Source organism: Microcaecilia unicolor, chromosome 14 (assembly GCF_901765095.1).
Source record: "Microcaecilia unicolor chromosome 14, aMicUni1.1, whole genome shotgun sequence".
NCBI classification, from domain to species: Eukaryota; Metazoa; Chordata; class Amphibia; order Gymnophiona; family Siphonopidae; genus Microcaecilia; species Microcaecilia unicolor.
Window position 1 is genome coordinate 11,933,899 of NC_044044.1, and position 23,099 is coordinate 11,956,997.

The 23,099-nt window shown below is 43.2% G+C and overlaps 1 protein-coding gene across 1 annotated transcript in view; it reads right to left on the minus strand.

Annotated features, from left to right (window-relative positions):
- The window catches only part of LOC115458289 (neuronal tyrosine-phosphorylated phosphoinositide-3-kinase adapter 1-like), a 99,485-nt gene extending 79,819 nt beyond the window's left edge, over positions 1-19,666 (minus strand). The window contains exon 1 of the mRNA XM_030188152.1: positions 19,602-19,666. Coding sequence (XP_030044012.1) covers positions 19,602-19,666 — 65 coding nt within the window. The remainder of the gene's footprint in view (positions 1-19,601) is intronic.
- Positions 19,667-23,099: the final 3,433 nt, after the last annotated feature.

Consider the following 23,099-nt stretch of genomic DNA (forward strand, 5'->3'; position numbering starts at 1 on the left):
GGGCAATACAGAATATGACCAGAATTGCACACACAACTCGTTGCACTACACAGAATCTGGGGTTTATATATTAATTTGGCAACATATATACAAAATTCTCTTGCTAAGAGATTGAGGGGCCCTTTTACTAAGGCGCATGCGCGTCAAATTAGAAGTACCACCCGGCTACCGCATGCCCCGGGTTGTAATTCTAATTTTTACACGTCCGATACGTGCGTTGGAAAATATTTTTTATTTTCTGCCACGCGGCGCTAACCGGGTGGTAATTGGTACGCACACTGATGTTTACCGTCCGGTTAATGTGTGAGGCCTTACCACTAAGTCAATGAGTGACGGTAAGGGCTCAGACCCAAAATGGCCGCGCGCCAATTTTTATTTTGCTGCACGTCCATTTGCGGCCAAAAAAAGAAAGGCCTTTTTTTACAGGCACACTGAAAAATGGACCTGGGCATGTCCAAACCAGGCACCTACACTAGCACAGGCCATTTTACTGCGCGCCTTAGTAACAGGACCCCTGAGGGCCTTTATATAAATGTTTGGCTGTGAGAGAGAGAGAGAGAGAGAGAGAGGCTGTGTGTTAATATATATGCACAAAGAAGAGAGAGAACGTGGTGGAGTGGCCTAGTGGTTACAGCACCCGTCTTGACATCCAGAGGCCGCCAATTCAACTCCCACTGCTGCTCCTTGTGATCTTAGGCAAATCACTTAACCCTCCATTGCCTCAGGTACAAAACTATATTGGGAGCCATCATAGGCCAGGCTACCTGAATGTAACTCACCTGAAAAAGGTATGAGCAAAATCCAAATAATTATGGCATGTGTATTTCTTGGGGGGGGGGGGGGGCAATTTCTCCAAACAGGTTAGTTTTGTACATACCGTGAAAGTGATGAACCTCGTTCCTAAAACAAGTATGTGGCGTATGATCTCAATCTCTTAAATTTACTACTAACATTTGCATCGTGCCAAAGACAGCTTCCCTCTGGAGTTTGTAAGATGTAGCATGTATAGCAGGTGCGCTTGGAAATTCTTTTCAATCAAGCCTGTGGCATCCAAAACGATGGGAAATATTTCTGTATCTTTCTGCCACATTTTCTTGATCTCAAACTGTATTTATTGGTACTTGAGGCTCTTTTCTCACACAATTCACAGAGTATTCACATGGGACGGACACCTCTATGATCAATGTGGTTCTGGTGTTTTTCTCCTTTACCATGATGTCTGGCTTCCTTGCATCCAGCTTTTTATTGGTTGGAACAAACTCCCCGAGCCCATACGCCAGGCCCCCTCCCTGCCCATCTTCAAATCACTGCTTAAAGCCCACCTCTTCAATGTCGCCTTCGGCACCTAACCACTACACCTTCTTTAGATTGTAAGCTCCTTTGAGCAGGGACCGTCCTTCTTTGTTTAATTTGTACAGCGCTGCGTAACCCTAGTAGCGCTCTAGAAATGTTAAGTAGTTAGTTAGTAGTTAGGGATAGGAATGTCTCTATCTGTGTCTGTATGTTCATTCCTATGTGTGGTTTAGGTGGCACAGGTCTCTGGTACACACAAGATAATTTGGATTTTTATTTTCCAAACCCACAGCAGGCTCTGACTTTTATGTTATTTTATGTTTCCCTAATTAAATTAATAAGCACTATCCATGAAAACACCGTTTGCTAATTACAGGTTCAGCTAAACAAAATGGCTAATCTCAGTCATTCTTCCCTCCTCCTCTTGAACTGATTCCGAAAACATCATTCCACCTGCTCCCTTCCTGCCAAATCCCCAGCTGTTCCCATGGAAACCGTGATTCAGGTCTTGGTCAGGAGCAGGCTATCCTCTGCCTGATAACCCCTCTCCTGCCAGAAATCTGCTTTGCCACAAAAAAACTATTTGTAATTGTTTAGGAAGGGGGACAGAGAGAGAGAAGGAAAGCACTGGGACTCCAGCCAAATAGAAAGAGAGCTCAGAAGATGAAAATACCATGGGTGTAACATTATCAGATTGTTTTTTTTTTTGCCAGGCAAATCCAGGCCTGCCAAGCCTCCCGCATTCAGTGGGAGACTCCCACTTTCTCCGGTCATCTTCCCACTCCTGTTGGGGAGCCAAGAATTCCCGCTCAGCAGCTTCCCTCTCTATTAGCAGAAGAAGACAAGTTAATAAGACGCCATCTCCTGCTGCTGTATTGTACTTGCTATCTCTCTCGACGTATCAGCAGCTTTCGACTTAGTCGATCATGGTCTTTTGCTATTGAGCCTTTCTTCTTTAGGGTTCCAAGGCACTGTTCTCTCTTGGTTCCATTCTTCCTCACAAACTGATCATAAGGTTGTAACTGATTCTTCCATGTCTTCATCTCGCTCGCTTCCTTGTGGTGTTCCACAGGGTTCTATTCTTTCTCCTCTTCTCCCTCCTCTCTTCCAGCGTATACATGTTGAGGTTCATTTGGTGTGCATTTCATGATTTCTTTCTTAACTAGGCCTATACACTCTGCTTCTAAGAGAACAATAAGTATGTTACATTGATACTCTTCTGATACGTGTTCATGCCCAGTAGGTCCTGTCTGCCACCAGCCTTCATGCCTTTATTTCTTTTTGTGTTGAGGTTACAGTCCTTTAATGCTGTATTCTGAACCTTTGATTTTCTTGTAGCAGTGCAGAGGCTCAGCTGCTCTTTGCAGTGGATTGTGGGTTTTCGAGTGTTTCCCAGTTGATCAAGTGCAGATATATCAGAAAATGTTTGCACGAGCTGGTAGGGGCCTCAATCCTTTCATCTACGCAGATGATGTCACGATTTACATCCCATTTAAACATGATCTAACAGAAATCACAAAAGAAATCAAACACAGCTTCCAAATTATGGGCGGATGCATTCCAACTAAAACTCAACGCAGAAAAAACACGTTGGGGCTCATTTTCAAAGCACTTAGCCTTCCAAAGTTCCATAGGTTTCTATGGAACTTTGGAAGGCTAAGTGCTTTGAAAATATGCCTAAATGTCTCATCCTCTCATCAACACGAACAAACCCACCACTATAAACACCCCAAACTTTGCCCTTCCCTGAAAATTCACAATTGACCGACATCTTACACTTGAAAGCCATGCGAAAAACACAACAAAGAAAATGTTTCACTCAATGTGGAAACTCAAAAGAATAAAACCTTTCTTCCCAAGGGAAACATTCCGCAGACTAGTACAATCAATGGTACTAAGCCAACTAGACTATTGCAATGCAATCTATGCCGGATGCAAAGAACAAATCATTAAGAAACTCCAAACTGCACAAAACACAGCGGCCAGACTCATATTTGGAAGAACAAAATATGAAAGCGCCAAACCCCTAAGAGAAAAACTACATTGGCTCCCAGTTAAAGAACGAATCACGTTCAAAATCTGCACTCTGGTTCATAAAATCATACACGGTGAAGCTCCCGCTTACATGTCAAGCCTCATAGACTTACCAACCAGGAATTCTAGTAGATCATCACGTACATTCCTGAATCTCCACTACCCCAGTTGCAAAGGACTAAAATATAAACTAACATATGCATCCAGCTTCTCCTACATAAGCATGCAACTATGGAATGCACTACCAAAATCCACAAAAACAACACACGACATAATTTCCGAAAACTACTAACAACCAACCTATTCAATAAGGCATACCACAATGATCCATCCTAAACACCAGAGAACAAAATTCATACCAGAACTGCACAAAATGGAACTCTCTATCCTTGACTGTTTAAGCTACTTTATCACGATTGAACTTTAACCCAATAACTTTTATTTCTTATTACAAAAATAAATTCTCTTTACTTGATTGCCTAATCCACTCTCAGGCTCATTTTCAAAGCACTTAGCCTCCCAAAGTTCCATAGAAACCTATGGAACTTAGCCTCCCAAAGTGCTTTGAAAATATGCCTCTCTGTCACCTGCATTATAACTATGTATTTCTCATTCCGGAATTGGTGATCGCCATTACGGAATAATGTAAGCCACATTGAGCCTGCAAATAGGTGGGAAAAATGTGGGATACAAATGCTACAAATAAATAAATAAGCCTGTCACTATAATTTTTGCATTCAAGACTGCTTACTAATTTCGTAGCCGCCCTCTGTACCGACTCCATCCTGTTTATATCTTTCCGTAGGTGCAGTCTCCAGAACTGCACGCAGTACTCCAAATGAGGCCTCACCAGAGACTTATTTAACGGCACTATCACCTCCTTTTTCCTGCTGGTCATGCCTCTCTTTATGCACCCAAGCATCCTTCTGGCTTTGGCCATCACTTTTTCTACCTGTTTGAAAGCTTTAAGGTCGTCAGACACAATCACCCCCAAGTCCCGCTCTTCCTTCGCACACTGAAGCACTTCACCCCCTATACTGTACCGTTCCCTCGGATTTTTGCGACACAAGTGCATGACCCTGCATTTTTGGAGATTAAACCTTAGTTGCCAAATGTCGGCCCATTCCTCTAGCTTCACTAGGTCCTTCCTCATGTCATTCACACCCTCCAATATACTTCCTTCTGCTTGTCCAGGGGAGGAACCGCCGAGCAAGCTCAAACTGTCGGCGTCTTCCGTCTTAGCTTGACTTGCTAACCCCGCCCTGGACCTTGCAGGACACAGAGGTCGCGTCAGCACTGGCGGCGATAGCGTGGTATCAGGCCCCAAGAGAGACGTCACTCCTTCGGCGTCAATCAACGCGGGACTCGCCAAACCATGTTCCACTGGGAAGCTTCTCATGTAGAGGTCTAGGGTCTGCTGGATTGGAGACGAGGTAAGGGCTATCAGCGGTTGCCCTTTAATCGCCACTTTCCAATTAGTATGAGGCATTTTCAGCATGAGGAGAATGAAACTGAGGTATTTCCAGCAGACTCCCGAAACACTCACGCAGCAAGCTAGGATGCCATCTTGGTACTCCCCCTCCCCCCCCCCCCCCCCCCCCCCCCGCTCTCAGCCCATTCACCTTTTATTTTAATATGTAAGCACTGCACTTTTGCTTATTGTTCTTTTGTTACAGTTATATTGTGTCATGTATCATTTGTCATTGTTCACATTGTATCATATTGTTCAAAATTACTTATTGTTCTGCAAACTGATGAAATCCTTCTTTTTTTTTTAAAAGTACCTGTTAATAGATTATGAGTCATAATTTTTGTCTCATTTGAAGATTCTCTTTATGCTTCCTCCCCGTTTCCTTTCCTGCGATCGTTAGGGGGTTTCCTTCCGCATTTATGCGGATGATATTCAGGTGTTTTTCCCTGTAACCCTAACTGTGAATGAAGCCATGCAAAAGATGCATGATGTGTTTGAGGTGGTTGTGTTATGGTTACAACAGAATTGCTTGAAGTTGAATGTGAACAAAAAATAATTGATTTTTGTGAATGATAGTACTTCTCTCATATCACCGGAGTCTATTTCTTTGTTAGGAACCACTGTAAAAGGTATGGACTCAGGTGCAGACTCTGGAAGTATTGATTGATTCTGGATTTTCTTTCCAAGCACAGATTCAGCACCTACAGTGGTGTACCAAGGGCGGGGCGGTGAGGGCGGGGCAGCCCGCCCCGGGTGCACACTGCAAGGGTGAACGGTCGTTGACTCCGCCGGTTTCCTGCTGCCTCTGATGTTACTTCCTGTTCCGGGGCAAGAGACCGGCGGAGCCAACATCCATACGACTGCTCCTTGCACCCCCCAGAAGATAAGAGCGATGCGCTTGGGGGAGGGTGGAGGTGACGCAACTGGGGGTGCTGTGATTCATGGGGAGGTGATGCACCAGGGGGGGGTGCAGCAGCGATCTGTCCCGGGTGGCAGCCGACCTAGGAACACCACTGAGCACCTAGTTCGAAATTCATTCTTTAAATTACATCTTTTGAGCAAATTGCATCTTCTGCTCCCAGTGGTAGATTTTGTGAGAGTAGTTGAGGCCGTGGTGTTAACAGGCCTTGATTATTGTAATATTGTGTACTTAGTGTTGCCTGCAGCTTGTCTTCATTCACTGCAAATTATACAGAATGTGGCGGTATGCTTAGTTTTCGGTCTGATGAAATTTGATCATATTCCAGTTTACCTAAAACAACTGAGATGGCTACCAGTAGCCTTTCGGGTGAAAATCAAGTTGTTAATGTTAATTCAAACAAGAAAAAGAGGGGAAGAAGCCTCAGGTAAACATGAACAGTGAACAAAAAAAAGTGAGGTGAACTCGAGAAGGATGTCAAGAAGTTGATTTGGGTCGATTTTATGCTGTTTACATTAAAGACTTCTTGACATCCTCCTCGAGTTCACCTCACTTCTTTTGTTCACCGTTAATGTTAGTTCACCATGTTTTATTTCACGATACTGCTGAGTATTTGAAGAACGCTATTCATCGTTACGTTCCACAGAGACAGTTGCGATCAATGTATGCTGGAAATTTGATTGTACCGGCTTTGAATCAATTTCGTTTGAAGCATGAGTCTAATTTGTTGGCATTTAAGCTTCAATTGAAGGACCATTTGATGTGTTTGGCTTTTATTGTTGATGCTGGACAAATATAAGGTTGATATCATTCTACCTGATAATGACTATGTAAAGGCAGAGTCTAATTTTGTTTTGTATGTTCTGTATTGTGTTTTTATGTGTGCACATTGTACCTCGCCCTGGATAAGGGCGGGTTATAAATAACAACAGTGTCAATTAAAATGTTCTATTACGTATTGTGTTGACATTGTAAGTAGTATACTGTGCCATACTTTGTATTGTTATTTGAATATTTTTACTGCTATAACTGTCTATTGCTCATATTTGATTTATTCTTACTGTACACCGCCTTGAGTGAATTCCTTCAAAAAGGCGATAAATAAATCGTATTAAATAAATAAATAAGAGGGCGTGACCAAGATGGCGCCGACACGCTGAGAGGAGTGAGGCTGTTTAGGAAGGCTTGCTGAAGATTTTTGAATTGAATTGATTACCGCTGCCGCTATGCCTCATACTAAAAGAAAGGGGATTGTAAGGTCCTTACCGCTTCCAGCCCTTGCGCCTTCCCCAAAGCAGCAAACCCTCGACAGCTTCACACTCCGGTGCCCACGGACTATAACCGGGGGAAGTTCTGCTGTGCCGAGGGAGGAACCTCGACACTCTTGGACCATGAAACATTATCCCCCCGGGAAGCCGAGATACCACCATGTCCTGCCAAGTCGTGGGTGGAGATGATGGGTCCCAAGAACGCAGAAGGTGCTGGAATTGGGCCCTGTGGTAGCAGCTCCTCATGAGGGCGGCCGGCAGTTGGAGACCTTGGATAAGAAGGGTGTATTGAACCCTCCCGTGGTGGTAACCCTTGACGCCCTCTGGCAGGCAATTGAGAAACTGAACTTTTCTGTTACAAAATCAACCCAGGAAACATCAACACTAGTCTCAACGGTGAAGCAGCTTTCCAAATCAATGGATAAATTAAAGCAAAACTTCAATACTAAAATATCAAACCGATGTTGTAACTATTAAGGATAATGTTTCAGCAGTTATGAAAGATAATTTGTTTATACGTCAAAAAATAGAACAAATTGAAAATTATAACAGACGTCTAAATATGAGGATATTGAACTTCCCAAGGCCTGTTGGAATTCTTCCTTTAGAACTATTTAAATAATACCTTACTGAAAATTTGAAAATTTCAGCTCAAAATATTCCTCCTATAAATAAGATATTTTTTCTTCCGGAAAAGAAGAAACAAGTAGGTTCTTATGAAGAAATGGAACAGGTCCAGGAAGAGGAGAAATTGGATGATTTAATAAATATTTCCTTGATTTTCGAGGACTCATTATCAGAAGTAACAAAAAGGGCCACATTATTGGTATCATTTGTATTTGAACAAGACTTTAATGCCATTTTGAAGTTATACTTTATTTATTTATTTATTTATTGCATTTGTATCCCACATTTTCCCACCTTTTTGCGGGTTCAGTGTGGCTTACAATATGAGTTAAATGTTGGAAATACAATTTGTTACAGATTGGTTATGGATTACATTGTGCAGAGTTATGCGAAACAATTGAGGTGTCGTTAAGGAATGTAACAATGGAGCACAAACATTGAAACTTTGGAAGGAAACAATGGGAGCTTAGAGGGCGATAAAAAGGCATGAAGACATATGGTATATATCTTTCTGTGAGTAAAGGTATGAATGATGTGATAATACGGGAATGAGAGTTCAGAGGTGAATGTATGATGCATTAGTGAACAGTAAGTGTGGACTTTACGTGTTTTGTTTCTTTCCGTAAATCTTTTCGAAAAGATGGGTCTTCAGTAATCTGCGGAAGGAAGCTTGCTCGTTGGTTGTTCTTAAGTTGCGCGGCAGTGTATTCCAATACTGCGTGCTCATGTGAGAAAAGGTTGACGCGTGTAGTGCTTTGTATTTCAAGCCCTTGCAATTGGGGAAGTGGAGGTTAAGGAAGGTTCGGGATGATCTTTTGGCGTTTCTGGGTGGTAAGTCTATTAACTCAGACATGTAGGCTGGGGCTTCGCCGTGAATGATTTTGTGGACTAATGTGCATACTTAGAATGTTAACCAAAAATTTTGTGGTCAAAAATTAAGGATATACCCAGATGTCACTAGATCTACTCATGACAAAAAGAAAAGTTTCTTAGATATGAGAGATGAAACAAAAATGTTGGAGGCTACTTTCTATTTAGCTTACCCTTGTAAATGCATAGTTAAATATTTGGGAATCAAATATGGGTTTTTTGTACCAGATCAGCTTAGGGCTTTCATAGACCTGAAGAGGGTATTAGGAGAATTAACAACTGTTAAATAGGCTGCATGATTTAACGTAGGGCAGGCTGGGCCTTTCCTTATTTATTGTATTCCACTTTGATTTCCTTAAATGTTTGGTCACTCCCCAAGTTTGTGGTCTAAGGAAGGGTTAAATATGAAACAAAAATGAAGTTAAAAAGTTTTTTCCTTTTTTCTTTGTATGTGAAGACATATTGAATTTGTATTATTTCCCTGAGTTGCATGTAACAAGTTATACTTGTGTAATATAAGTAAAGCAATAAAAATAAATAAATAAAATCTAAATCTCCCTGTTTCCTTTCCCTCCTGCTTGTCCTCCTTTTTCTGGCATTGTGGTTCTTAATCTTCTTTCTTCTTCCTAAATTGCATTGCTTTTGTGACTTTTACATTACACATACCGATTTCTCTTACTTGTTAGCCGAACTGAACTCGACTTTGTACGGGATCAAGTGGGTTATAAATGTCATAAATAAATAAATTCAACAAAATATTTGAACAACAAAAAAAAGAGAGATAAGACTGTGGTCGGACAAAGCAAGCAGCCCACTAGGCATGGGGGGGAGGGAATTAATGACAAAGACCACCCCCTCTAAAGATGTGTTTCAGCCTGGCTGCTTATGTGCATTTAGAGTAACTTGTGCTACCAAAACAAAGTGTACTCCAGAGCTTCTCAAACTGTGGAAAAGAGATAAATCAGATCAAAATAATCGTACTTGGAGGAAGGCAATAAATATTTATAAAAAGGCTATTAGAAATGAAAAGAAAAATTGGTATTCTACTATAATAGACAGAGACATCTCTACTAGGGGAAAACTTTTCCAAACTGTTAACAGCTTAATTGATACGTCGCATGTTTGTGAAAGAACTGGAGAGCTACCGCCTTCTGCTAAACAGTTGGCTCAATATTTTCAGTCTAAAATAGAAAGTTTTTGATACGTTACATGTTTATGGCAAGGGTAGTAATAGGGCTAGGTACGACTACTTTCTCTATGATGATTGGCCAACTGATTGTTGTTGGAGTACCTTTTCTAAGATCTCAATGGAAGACCTTGATACTTTCTGTTTAAAATTTGCAAGATCATTTGAAGTATAATATGTCTTGGTTATGACATTGTTATATTGTTAGCTGATTTGTTTGATATGCTATCTTTTCTTGAGTTACAATGTTAACAGAAGCCTATATTTCATTGCACTGTATAGAGAAGTATAACGTCTGTTTTGATTAACAATGCTGAATAAAGATTTCTATAAATTAAAAAAAAATTTGCAAGATCACATTGTTTGCTTGACAATTGTCCTACATATCTAATGAAGTTGGCGTCCTATGAATTTAAATGGGCCCTACTTCTCTGGACAGAGAATTCATTTACTGCTGGTATTTTTCCAGAAGATCTCTCTGAGGTTGTTCTTACATTCATAATGAAAAATTTGAAGGCTTCTAAAAGTGATACTGCCAATTATTGACCTGTGGCATCATTTCCTTATTTCATAAAAGTTATGGAGGGTTTGGTGACTAAACAGTTGGTAAATTGTTTGGATCATTTTTGAGTTATTACATACCTCGCAGTCTGGTTTTTGCTTACATTATGGAAACTTGACTTGTTACATTATTGGACCATATCAGACAACTTGTAAGTATGGGCCGACAAGGCTTCATCATGCAACTGGATCTCTCTAGCGTGTTTGATCTTAGGGATCATAGAGTGCTACTTGAAATGCTTCATAGTTTTGGAGTCCAGAAAAAAAGCACAGGGTTCTCAAGAATGAAATAAGTGTGCTTTATTATGACCCGACACAGGCCATGTTTTGACCTAAACTAACGCCTGCTTTAGGGGTCAATTCAACCAAGTAACATTCAATATTTACGTTGTTTTACTATATCCTAAGGAGCTTAGACGAGATTGGGTGGCAAAGCCGGTGCTGGGCAGACTTATACAGTCTGTGCCAGAGCCGATGGTGGGAGGCAGGACTGGTGGTTTGGAGGCGAGGATAGTACTGGGCAGACTTATACGGTCTGTGCCAGAACCGATGGTGGGAGGCGGGGCTGGTGGTTGGGAGGCGGGGATAGTGCTGGGCAGACTTATATGGTCTGTGCCCTGAAAAGGACAGATACAAATCAAGGTAAGGTATACACAAAAAGTAGCACATGTGAGTTTATCTTGTTGGGCAGACTGGATGGACCGCGCAGGTCTTTTTCTGCCGTCATCTACTATGTTATTATGTTACTAGTAGCGCTGCACAGTGAAAGTCCACTCTGAAGACGGGAGAATAAGTTCCTGGTGTGGAGCAAGCCAACAAGAAAATGTGCCAGGAACTTATTCTCCCGTCTTCAGAGTGGACTTTCACTGTGTGGAGCTACTGCTTCTTGTGCAACAACTTGTGAACTGAGTATTGCTTGGTTGAATTGACCCCTGAGGTAGGCATTAGTTTATGCCGAAACACGGCCTATGTCGGGTCATAATAAAGCAAAAAGCCAATAAAGCACAAGGAGCCTTCAAAATGGAAAGCATCTCAGCTATGCTTTATTAGTCAGACCCGACATGGTCCGCGTTTCAGCAACAGGTGCCTTTGTCCCTGAAGTTGCTTTTATGCTTGTGTTTAGCAGTGTTTTACAGCGCAGAATGCCTCACAAGGTTTAAATTCCGCTCCCGCGCTTTTTGGCATCTCTTTAAATAGCTCCTAATGGACCTGTCTTTTTCAAGACGAGTTTGTTTTCCAAGCTTGGATTCCTTAATACTTTTCACATCATATATAGACCCCTGATGCAGGTGCACCTGTTGCTGAAATGCAGACCGTGTTGGGTCTAATAAAGTATAGCTTAGATGCTGTCCATTTTCAAGTCTCCTTGTGCTTTTTTGGCTTTTTGCTTTCGCTCTCTTGCTGTTGGATTCCTCTCCTCTATATCCCGGGTTATTCCATTCTTGAGAGCCCTTTGTGCTTTTTTCTGGACTGCTTGTGTTGTGTACTTTGACCCTCTCCATTGTATGTTGATAGTTTTGGAGTAACATGAAAAGTGCTCTCGTGGTTTTAGGGATTTCTGTCATATAGATCCTATCGAGTAAAAATGCATGGAGTGTTTTCAGATAGATGGTCTCCATCATCAAGTGTACCTCAGAGATCTCCCTTATTGCCAGTACTGTTCAATGTCTTACCCCTATTTACAAAGCTGTGCTAGTGACTGCTGGTACGCTAATGCTGACACAGCCCATTCACGTTGAATGGGCTGTGAAGGCACTTCTGAGCAACTTTGTAAACAGGGGGGTTAATGTCTTCATTGGGTAGATGTTTGGTGAGGGGAGGTTATTCTGTTTATATGTATGCAGATGACATATCCATACTTTTTGCAGTTACTGGTAGAGGAGTAGCCTAATGGTTAGTGCAACGGGCTTTGAGCCTAGTGACCTAGATTTGATTCCCACTGCAGCTCCCTGTGACCTTGGGCAAGCCACTTTACCCTCCATTGCCCCAGGTACAAAAACATAGATTGTGAGCCCTCTAGGGACAGAGAAAGTAGCTGTATATAAAGTGTACAGTGCTGCGTAATCTACTAGTGATATAGAATTGATTATTATTAGTAGTAGTTAAAAGGATATTCATCAAAATATTTCTCATTGTTTCTCCTTAATTGTGGATTGGATGACTGCTCACCTAAAGTTAAATAAAAAGTTAAATAAAACCAAATTTTTGCTAGAGGACTCTAAATTGAACCATGCCATGGATTTAAATCTCAATATTGATGACGAAACTTATTTGTTAGATCACTCAGAGGGGATTAATCGAAAGGGGCGCCCAAGTTTTCCTGAGGACGTCCTCACAGGACGTCCCCGTGAAGGGGCGTGGAAACCCGTATTATTGAAACAAGATGGATGTCCATCTTTTCTTTTAATAATACCGTCGTGGACGCCCAAATCTGGAAATTTAGGTTGACCTTAGAGATGGTCGTCCTTAGACTTGGTCGTTTCTGATTTTCAGCGATAATGGAAACTGAGGACGCCCATCTCAGAAACGACCAAATTTAAGCCCTTTGGTCGTGGAAGGAGCCAGCATTCATAGTGCACTGGTCCCCCTGACATGCCAGGACACCAACCGGGCACCCTAGGGGGCACTGCAGTGGATTTCAGAAATTGCTCCCAGGTGCATAGCTCCCTTACCGTGTGTGCTGAGCTCCACCCCCAAAACCCACTCCCCACAACTGTACACCAACACCATAGCCCTTATGGGTGAAGGGGGGTACCTAGATGTGGGTACAGTGGGTTTCTGGTGGGTTTTGGAGGGCTCACATTTACCACCACAAGTATAAAAGGTAGGGGGGAAAGGGCCTGGGTCCGCCTTTCTGAAGTGCACTGCAGTACCCACTAAAACTGCTCCAGGGACCTGCATACTGCTGCGATGGACCTGAGTATGACATTTGAGGCTGGCATAGAGGCTGGCAAAAAATATTTTTAAAGAATTTTTTTGAGAGTGGGAGGGGGTTAGTGACCACTGGGGGAGTAAGGGGAGGTCATCCCCGATTCCCTCCGGTGGTCATCTGGTCAGTTTGGGCACCTTTTTGTGTTTTGGTCGTAACAAAAAAAGGACCAAGTAAAGTCATCCAAGTGCTCGTCAGGGACGCCCTTCTTTTTTCGATTATGGGTCGAGGACGTCCATGTGTTAGGCATGCCCAAGTCCCGCCTTCGCTATGCCTCCGACACACCCCCGCGACGGAAAGCAGTTGGGGATGCCCAAAATTGGCTTTCGATTATGCCGATTTGGGCGACCCTGTGAGAAGGACACCCATCTTGCGATTTGTGTCAAAAGATGGGCATCCTTTTCTTTCGAAAATAAGCCTGTCAGTGAAACTGTTAGGTGTTATTTTAGATGATAAACTATCCAGGGAAAATATCAAGTTAATTCCCTTGTGAAAAGTTCTTTTTGAACTCTGAGGAAATTAAGGAGCATTTGGAAGTATCTGCGGGAGGATTTATTCCAGCTCATGGTCCAATCTTTAATCCTAAGTAAGATGGATTATTGTAATATTGTTTACTTGGATCTAGCAAAACAACTGTAAGGATTCAAACAATTCAAAATGTGGCCGTGTGCCTGATTTTCTCTCTGAAGAAGTCAGATAGGATTACACACCTATTTTATTGAGCTATACTGGCTTCCAATCGAGGGCAGAGTACGGTTTAAATTGGAATATTTAATTTTTAAGATTGTATATGGTATGGTCCCCGACTATGGGCCCCTTTTTCTAAGTGGCAGTAAGCCCAACGCGGGCTTACTGCTCGCTAAACAGGAAGTACCACCTAGTGGGCTGTCATATCCGGTGCTACAAAAATATATTTATTTTTGTAGCGCTAGAGTGTACCCGGCGGTAACCAGCAGTGCCATGCACTGCCAAGTTACCGCTGGGTTAACGCAGGAGCCCTTACCGCCACCCATTGAGGTATACTGGTGTTCTAGGGTGCCTGCTGCTTTTTTGTAGGTAGGGTTGTTACTATTTGACTATCTGTAGTCCCTGCTGCCCATAAGCAGCAAGCTCTGAAAGGATTATGGGGCTACTGCCAGTGTGATGGTTTTGCTGGCAGGCCCAAACAGGAAACGGTCTCAGGGTCGCCCAAATCGGCATAATCGAAAGCCGATTTTGGGCGTCCCCAACTGCTTTCCGCCACGGGAATGACCAAAGTTTCCGGGGGCATGTCGGAGGCGGGACGTGGGAGTGCATCACATGTGGGCGTCCTCGACCCATAATTGAAAAAAGAAGGGCGTCCCTGAAGAGCACTTGGGAGAGAGACCATTTACTTTAGTGGATGCAACGCTACCCTGTCTGTGCTTTTTCAGCTCTCCCATGCTCCCTGCGCCACTGTTGTAGTTTCAAGCAATTCAACCCCCGAGGAAGGCTTGTTGCCGAAACACGGACCATGTTACCATGTTGGGTCCCAATAAACTTGTTTTGACGCTCTTACTTTCCTGTTTGGGCTGGTCATTTGGACTTGGTCTTGCTTCCACCCTCGGTTGCTGTATGTGAGTTTGCCAGTGCCAGACCTGGCCATTTTAAGGCAATGGAAGGATAAGTGGCATGCCTAAGGCCACAAGGGGCAGTGGTGGAATCTAAGAAAGTATTTATTTACGGAAAGGGTGGTGGAACTGTGGATTGGCCTCCCGGTAGTGGTTGTGGACTGTGTTTAAGAAAGCACGGGACAAGCATGTGGGTTCCCTTAGGAAAAGGAGGAGTTAAGGGTTAAGGAGGATGGGCAGACTGGATGGGTCATTTGGCCTTTATCTGCCATCATATTTGTATGTTTCTAATTGGCACTAATTAGAATTTACATGTGCAATTTTCTAAGCGTATTCTGTAAAGTGGTGTGCATAAATTCTACCACAAGGGTCACAAAAGGGGGTGTGGCCATTGGTGGGTTGTGGGCATTCCTAAAACTTACGCGCACTATTTTGGAATATGCCTGATTGTTGCCTAAGTTAGGTGTTGGCATTCACACCAGGTTTTCATTGGTGTAAATTGTTGCCCCTAAATTTGTCACGGGAACAGGCTCTACACATATTCTATAAACTGCACCTAACTTTAGGCAAGGCTTATAGACTAGCGCTAAGTGCAAGGAGGGTTTGGCGCCATTTATAGAATTTGGTCCAATGAGGGTAATTTTATAACAGGTTGCCTAGGTTGGGAGGTCAAGTAGGTGCCTATGTTAAGCCTATTTTACACTCCCCCCCCCCCCCCCAAAAAAAAAAAAAAACATCCGAATCACTATTTTTAAAAACCATTTTAAGACAATTTTCTATGCAATTCGTCTGAAATGTGTCCAAATCACAAAGGGGTGTGTTAAGGGCGGTATTTGGGCATTCCTAACACTTGGACGTTTTTCTGCCATAATGGAACAAAGCAAAAATGTCCAGGGCTAAAACCTAGAGACGTTTTGGGCTAGAACTGTTTTAATAACGGCTAAATCACAAAAAGGTGCCCCAAATGACCATGGGAGGGATTAAGGCATGACTCCCCCTTACTCCCCCAGTGGTCACTGACCCCTTCCCACCCACCACAAATGTGAATGAAACAGTACATACCAGCCTTTGTGACAGCTTCAGATTAGAAAATGACACGGGGTTTGGGACCCACAGTAATCGCGGGGATGAGGACAGAGCCCGTGGGGTTGGGGACAGAGCCCGTGGGGACGGGGACAAACTTTATCTCCGTGTCATTTTCTACTTTGAATACCGTTAATGAACTGGACTGTTATTTATGTTTGAGTGGTGCAGACGACGATATTTTGATTTTTTTTGAGAAACAAGCAAACATGTTGGCCACAACTAGCAAAATTTGCATGGGGGATCCTGTACATTCCTACTACCAGCACATCTTCTAAGAAGACAAGTTGCTCGGTTTTTTTAATTGTTTTGTATTTGTGATTTATAAACAACAGTTCCACATATTTCCTTTTTATACTTCAATAAAAAGATTTAAATATAAAATCATAAGTGTTCGAGGCTTCTGCAGATAAGGACAGAGCACACTGAGATGGGGCGGGGACAGAACCTGCGGGGATGGGATGGGGACAGAGACAGAACCCATGGGAACAGGACGGGGACGGGGACAAACTCTGTCCCCCGTGTCATTCTCTACTTCAGATGTTATACCCAGTCCTATTAGAGCAGCAAGCAGGGTCCCTGAAGTAGCCTAGTGGTCAATACAGTGCACTGTAGAAAAAGTTACCCAGGCCCATAACCCACTCTAACTGTTACACCAGGGGCGCAGCCACATACCCAATTTTGGATGGGCCTGGCCCCAAGATGGGTGGGCAGAAGAATTCTACCCTGTCCCACAAGTGATTTGGTCTCTTCCTCTCTCGCCTACATGCCATATGGTCTCTCTCTAACATCCCCCTCCCCCACATACCTTTTAAATAGTCGATTTTCACTGGCAGCAAGTAGCAACTAATACATGCTGCTCATGTTGGCCTCACAGCCTTCCCTCTGATACAACTTCCTGTTTCTGCATAGGCGGAAATACATCAGAGGGAAGGCTGTGGGGCCGGTGCGAAGAGCATGTATCAGTTGCTGCTTGCTGTAGGTGAAGATCTGCTATTCACAAGGTATGCAGGAGGTACAGTTGTTGAAAGTTTTCGGCTGGTGGGGCTTGGGGATCCCTGCCAGCCACATCATAGGTGTGCTGCTACTGGGTGGGCCTGAGCCCAAAGTGGGTTGGCCTGGGCCCACCCAGGCCCATCCTTGGCTACGCCACTGTGTTACACCTGTGGTGGAAAGTGTCAGCTCCCTCAAAATCCACCAAAAACCTACTGTATCTACACACAGATGACACTTGCGGGCATAAAGGCTATAGTAGTGGTGTAGTTGGGTACAGTAGGTTTTTGGTGGGTTTTGGAGGGCTCACCATACATTATAAGCGGTTAACAGTGAGATGTGTACCTGGGACCTTTTATGTGAAGTTCACTGCAGTGTTCCCTAGGGTGCCCCACTGCTCTGCTGGGATGTCTGTGTAGCAAGTCTACTAAGAATGCTGGCCTACCATACATCCCAATGGCTTGTTTTTGTGCGTTTTTCACTTGGCCTTTTTTTTTAATTATCCAAAAAAGATAATAGATGCACTGAACAGAATAACATTTAGTAAATGGTCATTTGGGGGGGGGGGGGGGAACAAATATATGTTTTTCAGGTTCGAAAATGACTATGTTCGCTATTGGATTTTTGGATGTTTTCCACAAAACATCCAAAGTCGGATTTAGACATCATATTGAAAATACCCCTCTGTATATGTTTGTAAAACTATCCCGTAAGGACTGCAGAAATCGCAGCTAAAATGCAGCAACAGACATTTACAGCAGCATGTTGAAATACTCGCAGAAGTATTTTATGACCTACCCTTGTACTTGTGACTTCGCCCACACTCCAACCAAACTACACTCCTGAACATGCCTACACCTGGATGGAGGAAGCAATTTCACAAGAAGCCTTTTAAAGGCTTATATGTGCAAACAAGGCCCTTCATAAAATTAGCTTCAGCAAGTGCATGCTCGTTTTCAGAGATGACAAGAGTGAACCATCCCAAAGCTGGAAACTGAAGGCCAGAGTGTGAGATTTTTCCAATAGCACATGTAGGGTACAGAAATATTTAAATGGATTGCAGTGGCCTAAGAACCTGGGGAACTGGGTTCAATTCCCACTGCAGCTCCCTGTAACTCTGGGCAAGTCATTTAACCCTCCATTGCCCCAGGTAAAAACAAAAAAACATAGATCGTCAGGCCTCTATAGGTACAGAGAAATTACCTACATATAAAGAGTACAGAGCTGCATACTACTAGCGCTACAGAAATGATTAGTAGTAATAATTGTCATATGGATACAAACAGTGGCTGACAGTATATGCATAGGTTTCAGACAGCAGGGAAAAGGGATGGGGCAGGAGGAGACAGTACACAGGAATGTGCTCAGATTTCTTCATACTGGTGCAGCCATTTTGCTTTTCTTCTCTTAAGCTTGAATCTCATGAAAACAGTGTCAAACCATGATGAGTGAGAGAAGGGGCTCACAGAACATGAGAGTGAGAGAGACTTCAAATTAATGTGACATACTCCTAATGAGTGAGAGATCCTTCAAACGAGTGTAACACTTCTAATGAGTGAGAAGGGACTGGAAGAGTGTGAGAGAGCCTTCAAATGAGAGTGACACACTCCTAATGAGTGAGAGAAAAGACACAACGAATGTGAGAGTGAGAGAGCCTTCAAATGAGTGTGACACATTCCTATTGAGTGTGAGAACGGACTGAAAGAGTGTGAGAGATCCTTCAAATGAGTGTGACACACTTCTAAAGAGTGTAAGAAAGAGACTGAAAGGGTGTGAAAGTGAAAAAGCCTTCAAATGAGTGTGACACACTCCTAATGAGTGAGAGAACAGGCTCACAGTGTGAGAGTGAGAGAGCCTTCAAATGAGTGTGAGACACTCCTAATGAGTGAGAGAAGAGGCTCACAGCGTGTGAGAGTGAGAGAGCCTTCAAATGAGTTTGACTCACTCCCAGAGGGTACTTCTATAACTGGTTACTTTGGTTTGGAGGTCAAGCAGGTGCCTAGTGTCTTTATAAACATTTTTCCAGAGAAGCAGAATAAACCATAGCTAAAATGAGTTACAGGCATCTACACCTGCTCAGGAGTAGGTGTAAATGTTTATGCATAAAGGATGTGTATAAATCAAGACTCCATCTGCGCTCCACCCAAACCCACCTACACACAAATTGTATAAAAGTATGTGTTCTTGTCATGATGCATGTTTTTACAGAAGCGATAAATCTGTAAGAGGCATTTTTGTGTGTGTACTGTCATATATGTGCAAAAATACCTTTACAATAGGACCCCATCTCTGCTTTCTGCGAGGTGCATGCTTCCTGTGTAATCAGGATGCATAGGAAAGGGTGAAAGGTCAGCCACAGAAATCAGGAGTGCATACTTAGTGCAACGCTGCCAAGTGACTTAGTTCCTAAAGAGAGACTTTAGACCACTTTTGGTTCTAGAACTTGTACCCCAATACATTGTGGTATTTGTAGTTCCTGATTTTACATTTGAAATCAGTGTTATGCACAGTGGAATATATTAATATTGGGGCTGTCACTGGACCAAGCTTTCCCTCCAGAAACTGGGTTACTTGTCAGCTATGAAGTTCTAGGTTTCACTAAGAAAAGGAGCAGCGACCACAAACGCATAGCTAAAATGGGGAAAAAATTAGGCTGGGCTCAGTCTGACCAACAGAAGTGGAATCAAAGCACCACTCAAAATTGCTTTTTAAAAATGAGCATTCTTCCCTCCCCACAGGTAACCTCTAGTGTTGTACTTTTCTGGACATGGTCCCTACCTCTTCTTGGGGTCATCTTCCTTGTGTCTCCACTCGATCTTGGCCTTACGGTACAGCAGGTTCATCTCGACGCACAGCTGGTGGCTGTCGCTCCTGTGCAGGCTGTGCGCACTCAGTGACCCACAGGCTCCGATGCCACCCTTTCCAGCAAGCTGCAGGTGTGGTGAGATGGCTGCTGCATCCTGGGGACCAGTGGTCATCTTCTGGTGCCCGCCTGTGCTAGGGGAAGGCGGAGGAGCCGAGCTTGCAATCCTGAGAGGGTGAGGAGAAGACACAAAGTTAGAGACCAATCTGCTGGAATTCAGTAATATGGAGGACAAATCCACCCAGTAATTCTCTCACACTCTCTGGTGTCACACAGTCCCATGTTTCACAGTTTGTGCTGTCCTATGGCCCCATCTGATCCCATTCCTCATGCTCTCTGACATCAAGAGATCCATCTGGCCTCTCTTCCACATTCTCTGCCTCCACACAATGGATATCTACTGAAAGGCATCAGTATCATTGACTTTCTGATTCACTTAATGCTGCTTTTGCTGCCTTTCTAGACTAGGGTGCAATTCACCTCCATTCCTCTTCCTGCTGATCAACATTCCTTCTAAGCTATGAAGGAGTCCTCCACCCACATTCCTACATTGGGGATGATGCATCAATTTCATGCTTTCAAGTCCCTTGAGAGTGCTTCAGAACCTGCCTGCCCAATGTAAACCATGATATTAATGCACCACCCCAACTGGTGGGAACAGCTCACCCATCCCTTCAACTATGCTTCCCTCTAGCCTCTGCCTCTCTAAGCCCTGTTCTACCACTGGAAAGAGGGACAGAGGTGACCATCAGGAATAAACATGTAACACATATTCCCTGCTTATTTAGACAGAGGACATTTATTGACAGTCTCAGATTCTGGACTTCGAGAAAGCTGAATATGCTTAGAACAGCAGAGTTATCCAATTCCAGAAGTGAGATATTGGCCAGTCCTAGTTTCAAGCCTACATCCAAAGCAGTGCAATGTTTGTTGTCTGATTCTACACATTAATATCAACATTGTCGGTCCCATAATGAATCAGGAATGGGATAACAGACATCCAAGACTGGCCTAAAATCTCTTTCCCAAAACTGAGTAACATAGAGGTTCAGCAACAGGATTTGTTCATTCTGTGCCCAATAATTAACAGAGACTTGGTCTTCACGCCCAGTCCTCATGGACTACTAATGGGTCAGGTTTTCAGGATATTCTTAATTAATATGCATGAGAGAGATTTGCATACAGTTGAGGTGGTGAAAGCCTGACCTATTGGTGGTCCTCGAGGACTAGGAGAAAAGACCAAGGGACTAGCTAATCATTATGGTGTAGGGCAGGAGGGGTCTCGCCAAGAGAGGAGGTTGCCATTTGCCAACTCATCCTAGGTTGACCAAACAAACTGATCCAGTGCTTGGTTTGGTGCCATTGTCTGTGTGTATTTGTAATTCTGATTATCCCATTGATTTCCCTCAGAACATCACAACTACAAGTCTCTGCATACACCGGAGCTAAACCAGGACTGGATTTCATTATTTACCTTTCCACACTCAAACTTGACAATAAAAAAGGCTGCCAGTTGTTCCCAAACATCCTGGGTGCCTCCCAACCAGTCAGGTTTCAGGATATCCACAATGAATATTCATGAGAGAGATTTGCATACAGTGGAGGTAGTGCATGCAAATCGTTCTCATGAATATTCATTGTGGATATGCTAAAAACCTGACTGTCTGGGGAGTCCCCACGACAAGTTTGTGAACCACTGCAGTAGGTCCAGGTCCCAAGTCTTCACCCGTAGTAAAAGAGTGCTTTTCTGCACAAGATCAGCATTTTGAAAGTGCTGGTCTCACAACCACATGTTTTGAATTTACTCATAGTACGGCCTTAGGAGAAGGAGGAAAAGCAGCAGTAAGCAGTGGAACAGACTCTCAATGGCTGACTCCATTCTCTACTCTACATGCTCTTTTGCCATCTCCCAACAACTGATGCCCTAGGTAACTGCTTAGTTCATGTAGTAGTGAAACTGGCCCTGAGTGGGCCAGGATTCCATTCAAAATTTATTTATTTTGGATTTTGCTCACACCTTTTTTTTCAGTAATAGCTCTTAAATATAGCCCATCAAGTCTTGTATTCTAGTTTGCCTGACTTCTCAGCCAGTTTGCTCATTCCTTATATATGGGTCATCGTCATGGACTTCATATACCGTCTTTCTGCGGTACAACCAATTCTATGGCAGGTACTTTCTCTGTCCTTAGTGGACTCACAGATTTTGTTTTTGTACCTGGGGCATCTTTGCAAACATTTCGGTCCTCACAACAAAACTATTAATCCCTTCACCATAAAAGTCATCTAAATACCACTAGACCGGTGCTTCTCCACCCAGTCCTTGGAGCACACCAAGCCAGTCAGGTTTCCGGATATCTACAATGAATATGCATGAACTAGATTTGCATGCAGTGCCTCCTTGGTATGCAAATCTTTCATGCATATCCATTATGGATATCCTGAAAACCTGACTGGGTGTTTCCAATGGACTACTACTTATCATTTCTATAGCGCTACTAGACGTACGCAGGGCTGTACACTGGACAGGAAGAGACAGTCCCTGCTCGACAGAGCTTACAATCTAATTAGGACAGACAAACAGGACAAATAAGGGATAAGAACAAACAGTAGCAAGATTCCGTGCAGAATCCCAAAGACTAAAACTACTACTTATCATTTCTATAGCGCTACTAGACGTATACAGCGCTGTACACTGGACATGAAGAGACAGTCACTGCTCGACAGAGCTTACAATCTAATTAGGACAGACAAACAGGTCAAATAAGGGAATTAATAAGGTGGGTACTGAACAAGTGAGTAAGGGTTAGGAGTTAAAAGCAGCATCAAACAAGTTAAACCACAAAGTCTATTGTGGATTAAAAACTGGTTGAAGGATAGGAAACAGAGAGTGGGGTTAAATGGGCAGTATTCACAATGGAGAAGGGTAGTTAGTGGGGTTCCTCAGGGGTCTGTGCTAGGACCGCTGCTTTTTAATATATATATAAATGATTTAGAGATGGGAGTAACTAGCAAGGTAATTACATTTGCTGACAAAGTTATTCAAAGTCGTTAACTCGCGACAGGATTGTGAAAAATTACAGAAGGACCTTACGAGACTGGGAGACTGGGCGGCTAAATGGCAGATGACGTTTAGTGTGAGCAAGTGCAAGGTGATGTATGTGGGGAAAAAAGAACCCGAATTATAGCTACGTCATGCAAGGTTCCACGTTAGGAGTTACGGACCAAGAAAGGGATCTGGGTGTCGTCATCAATAATACACTGAAACCTTCTGCTCAGTGTGCTGCTGCAGCTCGGAAAGCGAATAGAATGTTGGGTATTATTTGGAAAGGTATGGAAAACAGGTGTGAGGATGTTATAATGCCGTTATATCGCTCCATGGTGTGACCGCACCTTGAGTATTGTGTTCAATTTTG